Source organism: Barbus barbus, assembly GCF_936440315.1.
Source record: "Barbus barbus genome assembly, chromosome: 25".
Taxonomy (NCBI): Eukaryota; Metazoa; Chordata; class Actinopteri; order Cypriniformes; family Cyprinidae; genus Barbus; species Barbus barbus.
Window position 1 is genome coordinate 17,790,874 of NC_136753.1, and position 12,941 is coordinate 17,803,814.

Sequence of the window (12,941 nt, forward strand, 5' to 3'; positions counted from 1 at the left end):
ACCATACTTCCCATATACATCTCCCCCTTGCTCTGTTTCCAGCTAAACTCATTTCACGCCTCTTCGGTTCATGGTGTTTTTACACTGTGAAACTAAATTCAGATTCTAATTTTTCAACACATTTTGGTAAATATTTGTGAGTACTAATGGTACACTTCTAAAATAATATAGTCAAAACAATTTGGTTGATTATTGTGAGAATGCATGAGTGTGAATTTGAATTGAATTGGTCAATCAACACAGGGAACTGAACTAGAATTACATTTAAATGCATGATGATAACATTCTGAAAAATTAATTGTTGTTTTGCATAGGTCCATACAATGAAAGTGAATTTAATAAATATAATATTTTATATGTACACTACCGTTCAAAAATATTGGGGTCGGTATGATTTTTGAATGATGTCTCTTATGCTCACCAAGGCTGCATTTATTTGATGAAAAATACAGTAAGAACAGCAATATTGTGCAATAGTACAACAATTTTAAATAACTGCTTACTATTTTAATATATTTTTAAATTTAATGTATTCCTGTGATGGCAAAGCTACTACCTACTCCAGTCTTCAATGTCACATGAACCCTCAGAATTACACACACACAAACAAACAAAAAATGTGCTGCTTAATTTTCATTGATAAACAGGAAGTTCAAAACAACAGAATGTATTTGAAATAGAGTTTTTTTGCTAATATTATAAACGTTTTTTCCTGACACTTTTGATAAATTGACCCTAAACCTTTGAAAAGTATTGTTTATGAATCTATTGTATATTTAAATTTCTATTTAGCAAATCTGACTGATCCATCGAGACAATTCAAAATTTTAATTGCATTTCACTGCTATTAAGTTTGTAATATTTCACAATAGCCAACTATCAATAACTATTTTATAATGTACAGCCATTATTTAAAGAAATACTCAATGTATCCAGAAATCACTTGCAAATCAGTTACACAGCAAAAATGCTATCGGTTTAAAACAACGCAATCTCTTGCTTCTCTTATGCATGTGGTGTGAAACGGGCCTCAGGGTATAAGAGAGAGGTGGGGAATTTGTGGATGAGGAATTCAAAGTGTGTGTATGTGGTTGATGCTGTTGGCGAGGTCCACTAGAGTAATGGAGCAATTGATTGCTGATTGACCCCAGTGTCACTAAGGACACTTCTTCCTGTTTAGCCACTGCATTACTTTTATTTTCATTATGGCTACACAAACCGAGACCCACAACCACCACCCACAATATGACATATAAAAGGAGCAGTATGAGACTAAAGAGTAATTGTATCATAGTCTTTAGTCTGTAGTTGGAACGGCAAGAGTCACCGACAAGGAAGGCTTGAACTGACCTGTCCTGAAGAACTACAGCTGATAGAGTGAGTGGGAAGAACGGAAATACACATGTGATCAAGGGTGCAAACACAGCAGACTTGTGTGGAGAACTGAACGGATGAATCAGGGTGAATCAGCGAAAACAACCTCTTTCTGAAGGTCACTGCAGGTCAATAAGTGCCTGTAAAACAAAGAGTAAGGAGTGAAGGACAGGCTGACAGATACATGAGTCTCAGTTATTTCATAAATCTACTATAATATGATGACCACACTTTCTCTCCAAAGATATAGATAAAATAATATAAGCACATTTTTTATTTTGAAAAGACAAAAAATTGTTTATTTACTTTATTTGCCACTTTTTATTTACAGAGTGCACTGAGATGATGCTAAATCAAGAGGATAGATAAGGAGAGGGGACTTTATTCAGGATAAATGCCATATTTATTAATAAAAAAGCAAGGCAGTACAGGATAGATGTGCAGTTCAATGTACAATACTGTTATGTCAGTCATTCAGCTGATGCAAATATGAAGCTATTTAAAAATATTTCCAGGTAAAATTCAAAGAAATGTGTTGTGAAAAATATATGACAGTACTATTTATATGTCTATCCCTCACAATCTCACGTTTCCATTCATGCATTAAATATGGTGTCTATCCTGACTACTAAGGTAAGGTCTATGGGATTTGAACCCACAATGTCTGAATGAGCACCACCTTTACTTCTCAAACCATTATTTTTTAAATACAAGCATCGGTTACACTTTATTGTGATAGTCCACTTTAGACATTCTACTGGCTATAAGTAACTTTGCAACTACATGTCAACTATTTCTCATTAATTTGCAATTAATTGACTAACTCTCAGAGTAGACTATGTTAGGTTTAGGGTTAGAAGAATAAGTTGACATATACTTGCAAAGTTTCTCACAGTCAGTATGTTGTATGTTGTGGACCCATCAAAATAAAGTGTTAGAAGATATTAAACAGACAGTCTACTAATACTCCACTGACTTCTAGTTGACATGTAGTTGAAGAGTTACTTACTGTTAGTAGACTGTCTAAAGTGGACTATCAAAATAAAGTGTCACCTAATCATCTTATGGCAAACCTTCAAATTTTCAGCTTTTGGACCCCCGGAATTTCCAGTTTATTGTCAATTAATGTGTACACAGAAATATAATTCCCTCCACGTGAAAACTTTTATGAAATGAGACATTTACACTCTTAAAAATAAAGGTTCCAAAAGGGGGTTTTCACAGCGATGCCACAGAAGATCCAGTTTTGGTTCCCCAAAGAACCTTTCAGTGAACAGTTCAGAACATTTTGATAAACTAAAGAACCTTTTGTGGAATGAAATGGTTCCATGGACGGTTAAGGTTCTTTGTGGAACCATTGATGCCAATAAAGACCCTTTATTTTTTAAGAGTGTAGAGCCATATTTGCTTGTGCCTTACAAGAGTAAAAATAACACAACTGCCTTTAAAAATGTTTTTATTTTCTTGCGTGCATGGCTCCAGGACCAATGTTCACCCCAACCCAAAGCCAGAGGGAGTTCCACGTGTACACTGTTTAGCTGCAGGCTGTCAAGGCGGGACGTGACTGGCAGGAGCTCTTTCCACATTAATTGGCATAGTGGGAAAGTCTGAAAAATTCAAATGTTCTGGAATTTCTTCGCTCCGTTTTCATAATCAGGCACGGTTCAACATTAGGAGCCATTTGTTTGTCTGTTTGTTTATTTATTTGTTTATTTTCGGGTGCACGAAAAAAAAAAGTGGGGAAAAATCGCTTGCGTTGCAGATTTTCTCCCTGTGATAGCATGTTTTTCGCTTTGTCTATTCAGCACACAGCGTGTCAGCGCGAGTGTGCGTGCAGGCGCGCGCGTTTGTGTGTGTGTGACAGCCGGTTGTGCAGCGGCGAAGGGTCGCTCACTCACCATCTGTAAATTGCTTTTTTTCAGCAGGTCGGTGCTGCGCCGTGGCTACGCTCGCTGTGTGGAGGGAGCCGTTCCGCAGTAATGAGTTTGTCGGCGTTTGGGGATCGCGCACGGTGCGCGCCCTGGGTCACTAATTCAATCCTGAGAGCGTTCTAAATAATTATTAATACCTGCTAAGCGTTAATAGAGCTTCATAGGCGATTCATCAAGCTGTCGATTTATTTGAGGGGTTGCGACATTTTGTGTCTGTGATTTCAAACACGTCCAATAAACGTGGCCAGCGTACAGACCTCTAGAGGGGATGCATTTTATTGCAACCTATCGAAAATGACCGTTATGAATCCAATTGTTAATTTAGCTTTCCATTTGGCAGCCAGTAGCTATAACGCGTGATGCCTACAGATTGCTTGCTTGATTCTTGCTATATTCTTTCAAATAATTTCAGCATATGTAGGCCCACATATGAGGTTTATGCAAGTGCACACACAATGTACACATCTCCAAAGTGCCCTCGTGAGTGTGTGAAGTGCATTGTGTGTGTGAGAATGTGCGTCTGCCTCTCTTGTAAGCTGAGCCATAGAGACGCTGACTACAGGGGAATCTCATCGGCAATGCAGCCTAGACGCCAAAGAACACACTTCCTCTCACTCTCTCTTCCTACTTGCCTACTTCTCTTCTCCTCTCTTTCAATAAATGCACCTTGGCCTATGGCTGCCACCATGCAAGATCAAACATGTGCCTTTTTGGTACCATACATCCATCTTGAACTACTGTCGCTGAAAAACAGAAAAACATATATTAAGCAGACAAAAATAGGCATTGTCCTTATTCATACTATTCCAATTCACTTGTGCATTAACAGATGTTAATACATAAATTCAAATAAATACACACCTGTTATTAAGACAAAAACACAGTGTGAGTGTCAGTCCGGTACATGGTTGAGATGAAGTGATGGCTGTCACACACATTGTCTCCTCTGACACAGCAGAAATGAGAGGAAGTCAGGAAGAAGAGTGGGGGATGGGTTTGAGGGTGCGCTGAGATTGAGCTTCAGTCTGGGACGCTGCCTAAACTGAATGAGGATAGACAGCATCTCAATGGCCACCTCTTGCTCTAACCAAACGTGGCCTGTTGTGTGCATAACACAGAAACATGACAAATGTCATGTTTAGCTACTCAGTGTGTCTCTCCCAGGCTGGATTTCCATTTGAGAAAGATACATGCTGGCCCTCCCGTCTTTTACTCTTAATAGTAAAAAGTAAAAACACATCAGTGTCAGTTATACAGTACCAATGCCTGCACAAAAAGTCAGCAGCAAACAAAAATGCTCTTCTGGGCTGGTCAAAAAAAAGAAAGCTATAAACCTGCAGTATCAATTGTCAAGTGTCTCTAACCGTGAAGTAGCTCTGATGAGACTGTTTGACTTTTAGATGCTTGAAGAAAAAAAAAAACATTACTGTAGAACAATATCCTTTTGTATTTACACACTGCAGGAAAAAAAGTGTTTTAGGAAAGAAAATACATGTTTTTCTTTTAAATCAGTCAATTGAAGTTCTAAGAGATACAAACTATTCCTGTATGATTTGGGCAAATATTCCAAACAACTCTTGTCAAAGAACTTTTCTCCTTTTTTTTTACTTGCCAAATAGATCTGCTACACTTGCCTGTTTATAGCAGACAAGAAAAGATGCACACACACAAAAAAAAAAACCAATTGGATGGTGAACCCCAGTGTTTCCCCCTTGGTTTACTTTAAATTCACTAAAACACACTAGACCAACCAAGTCACATGTACAAGAATACAGGTCTCATTATTTCCAACAAAACCTTCAGATGATGGATTATTCAAATTGTATTAAAAAGGACAAATTATTGTAAGAATGACAAATGACACTGCACAGAGAACAGGGAGAGGACATTACTGGTCAATGCAACTCTGACAGAGAGTTATACTGACAGTTTGATTACAGCACTGTGTAAAAAATTAGAACATTTGGGATTTCCATTAATCTTAATATGCTGGGTGAAATAGCTCATGGCAGGTATGATGGAGAGCAAGCATAATGCAATGTCCACTGAAACTTAATGAACTTCAAATCATGCCAGTGAAAATGTTGGACTTTAATATTAAGACAAAAAATATGAACATGGTCTCTCTCAAATTTTAAAGCATTTTCTTTGCTCTTTTCTTCAGTGTGAATTAATGGTTCTTAATTAAAAATTAATTAAAAGGAGAGAAGACATCATGTGTGGGTACAATGCTTTGCAGGTTCTCATGCATGTGATGTAAGAAAAAAGAACCCATATCATTCCTATAAATTGATGTATTAAATTTGAAATCATCTGAGCCTTTGAAACTAGGTTGCCTCTGACATACAACAAACATTGATAAAAAATGCCAGAAGCAAAAGAGGTTAAGTGAAACCCTTAGGGACTAACCATAGCCTTACAACAACAGGTGCAGAGGCCAGAACACTTCAACAAAAATAAAGTTCAGCCACCAACAGGCCGTTTTTTCATCTTCACATCTTCACACACAGAATGGGAACCTGCTAGAGGCTGCAACAGCCTGGAAAAAGAAACCCGAAATTAGAATTTGAGAACTCTCATATTAATCTTCTCAAGCTAATCTTGTACAGTCTTGTTCAAAGCATTTAGTATTAGAAAGCCGTTTATTATGACATAATAATAATACACATTAAGGAACATTTGGTGTAATGTAATTGGGAGTAAGGGGAAATTAATAGGAAGATTTGTCAGTGATCAGAATAGTAGGCTATTGTCGTGAAGTCTGAATAACCTTAAACAGTAAATCGTGGGTCAAACTATTACAATAAATGAGAGTTTAATGTTTGCAATTATAAAGAAATCATCGTTTTATTACTCGGGTAAACTAAAATATGATCGCGACGTACGACAAAAACTCTTTTAACTCTTCATCGATCAAAAGACAAACATTTAGTGTCAATCAAAATTAATTTCTTCTTACTGGATATAAGCAATAATAAGAAAAATAAAAAAATAAGAAGAATATACGAATAAAGTCACCCTGTTTAGGCTACGCGTTTTTGTAGCTACATATCTTTCGAATTTCATCTAAATTATTTATTTTCAAACATCTGTGTAAACAAATCGTTTTACATAAACGAATGCCACTGTACCAAACATTTATGAATGTTCATTTTACAATGTTATAATATATATTTATGCCACATTAGTAGCGTATTAAACCTCCATAGTTCATAGAATTAAAATGAATTATTGAAGTTAATTTTTGAAAACGTAAACAAATATAATAACAGATTGAACTTTTGAAAAAGTAGCCTATGATTCGTGTGCCACGCAATGAGGCACGGTGTTGTAAGATACAACTCGTTATTTCTTGCACTTTTTATTATTTTCATTGCATCTGTCATTTAAGCCTAATAGATGTCATTGGAAAAACTGAATCTTGACTTTCGTATAACAATAGATCACATATTTTAGACATGAAAAGACACTTGTTGAGTGATTGGAAAAGAGGCTGATGCATTTGACAGGAGTTTTTATTAAACATTATGAAAACAAGATTCTGAACAACATTCCATTTCGAAACATTTTGGTTTGGACTTACTGACACGTAAGGACATTTATAATTTCGATAAATATATAGAAATTATAGGCTATGTACAGTTTTTTTCTTCTTTTTTTCCATTTTATTTATTTATTTTTTTACATAAGACAGTACACATGACAGCACATGTGGTTATGTAACCTCAAGCCGCTGTGCCTCAAATTAGACCAATAGACAGAGAGATTGCTTCATATCGAACTGTATCATAATTCATCATTTAAACGAAACAAATTAATCAATGTTAACAGTGGTTTTCAAGTGAGATATCAAGCAGATACTAACCCAGGTAAAGGAGCATACCTGGAGACCTTATTTTAAGAGTCTGGCCGATAGATCTGTTAGGAAACTAAGCATACACGGGTCGGAAAGAATTTGAAAACTGACTTAAGACAATTTACGTGCATTAGATAATCCACTTTGGCAACTTCTTCATTTAGTCTGAACAAGATGGGCTATATTTCAAGCTCAAATGCGCATGATTACTTATAGCAAAGTTTGCACACAAACCCTCTAGTATTGTTGAATTATTATCTCTTGACATCTACCTGTAGTGTAATTCAGTATGGTCGGAAGCCTATTATCATCTCAATGTTGTAATGCAAAACAATAGGCAACTGCTTTATACAGAGTATTCTACAGTTTTATTATGCCATAAAAAGATAAAACAACCATTCTTGCCCCATACGAAGAACGGTTGTTATATATTTGAAATTAACAGTTTTATGTCGTTCATCATCCCCGTTATTAAGACAAACATATACATAAAAAAACGTTCTCGAAGAGATGATCTTAGTTATTTTTGATATCCATATCTAACCGGTTTTCTACTTTGAAGTACAAAATTCACATAATCAGAGCTTCTGTTAATTGCTTTCGAATTTGGTGCATAGAATATTAGCAGCAATTAATGTCCTTGTGTTTATATGCACTTTAGATCGACTATGTCCACCATAACAGCAATTCGATTAACACAGAGGAAATGTTATATAAATCCCAATTCTTCGAATCTTAGTGCAGTAGGCTTTCTTTGAAATTGTACATATTGAATAGGATGAGAATATCTTTGTCATTTGCATGCTACTACATACAAACATCGTATTAAGACGTTTTAAATAATCAAGCAAAAAGGACTTTTTAAAAAGAAAGTTAAATTAACACACCATTTGACATCTACATATGTACAAGTGGGAATAAATAACTCTGGCTCAGTTCGTTTTTTTTTTTTTTTTGCCTTTGTTCTTATTCTGTACTTTTAAACAATAGAAAATAAATGCAAGAACGGATTTCATGTGATTTCGCAGGTACGCAGCATGAGTTCCTTCACATACACGGTTTGTGTCGAGCAGAAGAAACGAAAAAAAGAGAGGAGAGAGAGTGGTTAAGGGCCATGCTTTTCATCCAAGTGCTGTATGAGGAAGAGAGAGAAAGGACCTGGCGCGTTTGGAGTACCATACATGTCCCGCATGCAGGATTGGTGGGGTAATGCAGACTTGAGCAATGCTTGAGGGCCCTCAAAGTTCAAAAGTCCCCTCAACCTCAGTTCATGACTGAGAAAAGTCAAGGATGTATTGCTATCTCCCTTTCTTGCTTATGTGTTTTAATATTAGCATTGTTCCTTACAAAGTCTCTTCACAGGCTGAAGTTTCGTTTCCAGTATGTTCTGATCGCCATTAAGACTAGTCAATCCGTTAAGACAAAAAACAAAACAAACAAACAAATTAAGAAAGCGGCTTTGTCTTTAAACATGTCGGACTTTGCAGTAAGCATATATCTAAAAAAACAACAACGAAAAAAAAAACACGAATTTACAGAATCCAAAACTTATGGGTCTTTGGAGGTTATGCGTGATCCCATATTTAGAGCGGATGTGTTATGAAGTAGAAGGGTCCTTTCAGTAGCCTATCTGTGGAAGATAATCCTAACCTTAAGACTTTTATGGTATACAGTAATATATGTACACAAATAATGATTGAAGACTTTAAATATGTCGCTGTAATGTTAGACTACACTCTTAAAAATAAAGGTTCTTCAGTGTTTCCTTTCAGTACTTTAAGTTCAGCAAAGTACTTGACCTGTTTGTCAATAACCATTTTTGGCGGTAAAATGGGTAGTTCTTTGGAAAAGAAAAAGTGCTGGATTCTCTAGATGTGCATATTGGGTTTTGGGTTCTTTAAAGCACCAGATGTTTCTCTAGAGTCCTTAAAAATAAAATATTTATTTGTGGAACTTAAAAAGGGTCTCCCATGGCATCAGACCTTTATTTTCAAGAGTGTATGTTCTAATGTGGACATTGAGTATTTAAGATAAGAACTGCAAATAAAATTCACACTGAAAATCATAAAAATGAAGGTTTAAAAAACGAAAAAAAGTCTTTAACAAGAATCACTCTCACATGAAGAATTCCGTGGAAGTGGTTTTGCCGTGAGTGCCGTTTGACGGGTCCCGAGTGTTGCCGCCGCCTCCGTTAAAGGTTCGGCTCGCGAGCTTCTCGTACTTCTCCTTGTACAGGTCCCGCTCTTTGATCAGACGCGCCACGTCTTGCTTGAGTTGCTCCACCTGGCTCTGAAGCGTGCACTTTTCGCTCTCGAGCATGTGGCGCTGCTGCACGCGCTTGTAGCGGCACGACTGCGCATAGCCGCGGTTCTTCAGGGTTCGCCGTTTCTGCTTGAGACGGATCACCTCTTCTTTGCTGAAGCCTCTCAGTTGCCGGTTGAGCTCGCGCACCGTCATGCTCACCAGCTGCTCGTCCGAGAAGCGGTCCTCGATGTGCCCGTGGTGGTGATGGTGGTGGTGCACCGGGTGGTGGTGGCCGTTCGTGGCCGTCGAGAGGTCTTCTCCGACGTACTGCTGACCGCGATATCCCTCGTAGGGCTGGTGGTGATGGTGGTGGTGGTGCGCGTTACCGATAAGAGCTTCCACCGCGTCCTCGGGCGTCAGGTTGAGGGCCTCTGGAGTGATGTGATGCTGGTAGTTGGGAATCCAGTAGAGATCTTCCAGCTGCGGCTTGCCCGAGGAGCCTTGGTTGTTGTTGCCACTGTTGTTGTTGTTGTTGTTGTTGACGCCATTTCCGAGGTTCTGCCCAGGCTGCGATCCGGGACTGGGGGCACAGAAACTGGGCGAGGAAGGCACCGAGGAGCAGGGTGTGCTGATTGGGGTGGAGGATAGCGAGCCCGGGGGCAGGCGATGGCAATAGCGGTCGGCCTCCGGAGGCTCTTTCTTGACTTCAAACTTCATGAGGTCGAAGTCGTTGACATATTCAATAGCCAGGGGGCTGTTGGGCAAATCTGCGCTCATGGCGAGATCGGTGGCCATGTCAGTCCATGCGACGACTCCTACCCTAACAGCCAAAGCGACACGCGTGGGTTTCGCTGGGATTTTGATGAAAACGACTGAAGATGAGTGCCCAGGGTTTAATACATAAGCACAAGCTTCTATTTATAGTGCAGCGTGATATACGTATGCCCATGCATGTAAATGTACTTATACACCTGCCAGTTTGCCTCTTGTTGACAACTTATCCCAGGTCAAATTCACGCGTTAATATCACTGGCCAGGGCGGCAGAAACTTGAGACTCGTGAATTCAAAGCCACCAACCTGACTCGTCCTCGCTTCACCGCTTTAAAGCTGACATGTGGTTTTAGAGAAATCGTCCTTCGAGTAACCGAGATTTCAAATATCCTTCTTCACCTCCGTGTTTGAAGTTCCGTCTAACAGGAGGCAATAAAGTTTAAGCTTTCATGCGAAGAAAGCGAGAACTTTCCTCACATGTCGCAGAAGAGTCCGTCACACAACAAACGCGCGCCCGTCAAGTTCAGAAAACGTCAGATTTTTACCTCGAAGTCCAAAGGAATGATGCTGCTGCTGCAGCTGCAGCTTTTTACACAGGGACCGCAACAATGTGCGTGACAAATCTCAGTGTAACGTTAAGTTCCTCTGGTGGGACGCTCCGACGCAGCCCGATGAAGGATGCGGAATTCTGGCTACTAAATTCACCTCCCTCCGCTGCCACTTTTAAAGTTACATGGACTGCTGTCGCCGTTGCTTTTCGTTAACGGCTAGAGCTTATTTTTGCACTGTTGTCCACCGCTGACACGCAGTATCACTGAAGCACTGAAAGAGGCAATGTACCACTTTATACACCATGGTCCATCTGAGCGTCCCACCCAGAGAAAAGAAGGGACCAATGGGAGAAGGCGTGCCAGTAGACAGCTGAGCCGAACGCGCAGCAGCTGACAGGGGCTTAAACAGGTGTTCTTCTCGCCACCTAGCGACGCCTCCCCTACAAACGCACGTGGAAGGTGAGCGCGAGGAAAGGCAATATCCCAGCTTGTCTTACTTAGAAAATGTTTATTTAAAACAGAGCAAACAATTCTTACACGTTATATGCAATGCAAACGCTTTAGGTATAACTTAAAAACACATTTATAAAGCGGATTGTAATTTTCATGACCAATTTAATTCTGTTTAATAAACATAGCCTATTAAAATGATAATTAAATTGGCTTCTGTTTCACATCAAAACTAAAAGTCAGCCTTATGAGAAATTGAAATAGGCCTACAATGAAAGCAAAATTAATAGGCCTACACATCGACAACTGAATTCTCATTTAGAGGGAAATTAAGACGCAATAACACAATGTTTGCACTTTTAACAGTCTGCTAAGTTATTTCTCATTTAAAAATGTAGGCTAAATGTGATTCAATAAACTCCAGTGCAACAACAATTCAGAGCAATATAAATCTAATTATGCATCACATTTCCTTTCACAACAATTAGGCTGTTTATTAATTTATTATTTGCTATTATTTATTTATTAATTTACCAAAAGCGAGCCACCCGTTAGAATCCAGGAGATAGATGACATATTGTTCTACAAAAACCCTACTGTGTTTGGACAGACGGTTTAAAGTTTAAATTGATTAGATAATTATGTATTAAACTGCATATTTCCTCAATGTGCCGTAACCCCGTGAACATTCGTTCAGTGTATTGATCTGATAGGATAACACAAGCGCAACTTTCCTCCCCGCTTATGACCTATAGGCGGTGATGAACTCGATAACGCGTGATCCAGCAATAAAATCAATCCACATTTCCGCCGGATAGGGAAAAATGCGCAATTTGTGCGGGTAAGTTAATTATGATCTGCCTCGCCAGTGCCAGCCATGCTCCGGATTTCTTTCGCAATTAACCTCTAATTGCATCTCGACTCATCTGCGCGGATCGACAAATAATTAAGCCCCAACGCAGCGCGCGCCTTCATCACCACAGCATATGTCTTAATCAGAGGAGCCAGTCTCGCGCTAAAGGAAGTACCCAAAGATGAGGATCAATCTAGCACCCTGTGCGAGGCCGGGTCCTTATTGCAGTGTAAGGACACGGAAAAATATTGATCAATATAAAAATGTTTGAAATATTATAATAGTGCTTTGTTAAAAATAAGAGACAGAAAGACATATTGAGAGACACTTAAAGGAATAGTTCAACTAAATGAATACTCAGACTATTCGAGATGTAGATGTGTTTTTCTTCATAGGATCAGATCTGAGGAATTTAACATCACTTGTTCAGCAATGGATCCTCTGCAGTGAATGGGTGCCGCCAGAATGAGGGTCAAAACAGCTGATACATGCAGGACTCAAGTCCACCAATTAATCTCTTGTGAAGCAAAAGCTGTGTTGCTTTTGGCTAAAATATGAGTTGTCTATCCATAATATTGCTTTCTCCAATGAAAAAGTTGTCTCATCTGAATCAGGAGAGAAATAAGCACAGATCAAGCTCTGTTAGTTTATAAGCCAAAAAAGGTCAGAATAAATATGTCTAATGGACTTTTTCCACTGGATTTCAAAGGATTATGGACTGTTATTCTGCAACAGTGTATAGTTAAAATGCCTTAATCATTCATTTGTTTTTTTACAAACATGCATCTTTTCACTTCATAAGACATTAATTGATGGACTACAGTCGTGTGGATTATTATGATGCTTTTATGAACTCTTATTCTGACTGCACCCATTCACTGCAGATAATCCATTGGTGAGAAAGTGATAT

General features: G+C 38.6%; 1 protein-coding gene across 1 annotated transcript; it reads right to left on the reverse strand.

The window, feature by feature from the left end:
* Nucleotides 1-6,809: 6,809 nt before the first annotated feature.
* Nucleotides 6,810-10,987, reverse strand: LOC306845389 (transcription factor MafAa-like). The gene has a single exon (XM_079378165.1). The coding sequence runs from the start codon at nucleotides 10,198-10,200 to the stop codon at nucleotides 9,277-9,279; it is 924 nt and encodes a 307-aa protein (XP_079234291.1). The 5' UTR covers nucleotides 10,201-10,987; the 3' UTR covers nucleotides 6,810-9,276.
* Nucleotides 10,988-12,941: the final 1,954 nt, after the last annotated feature.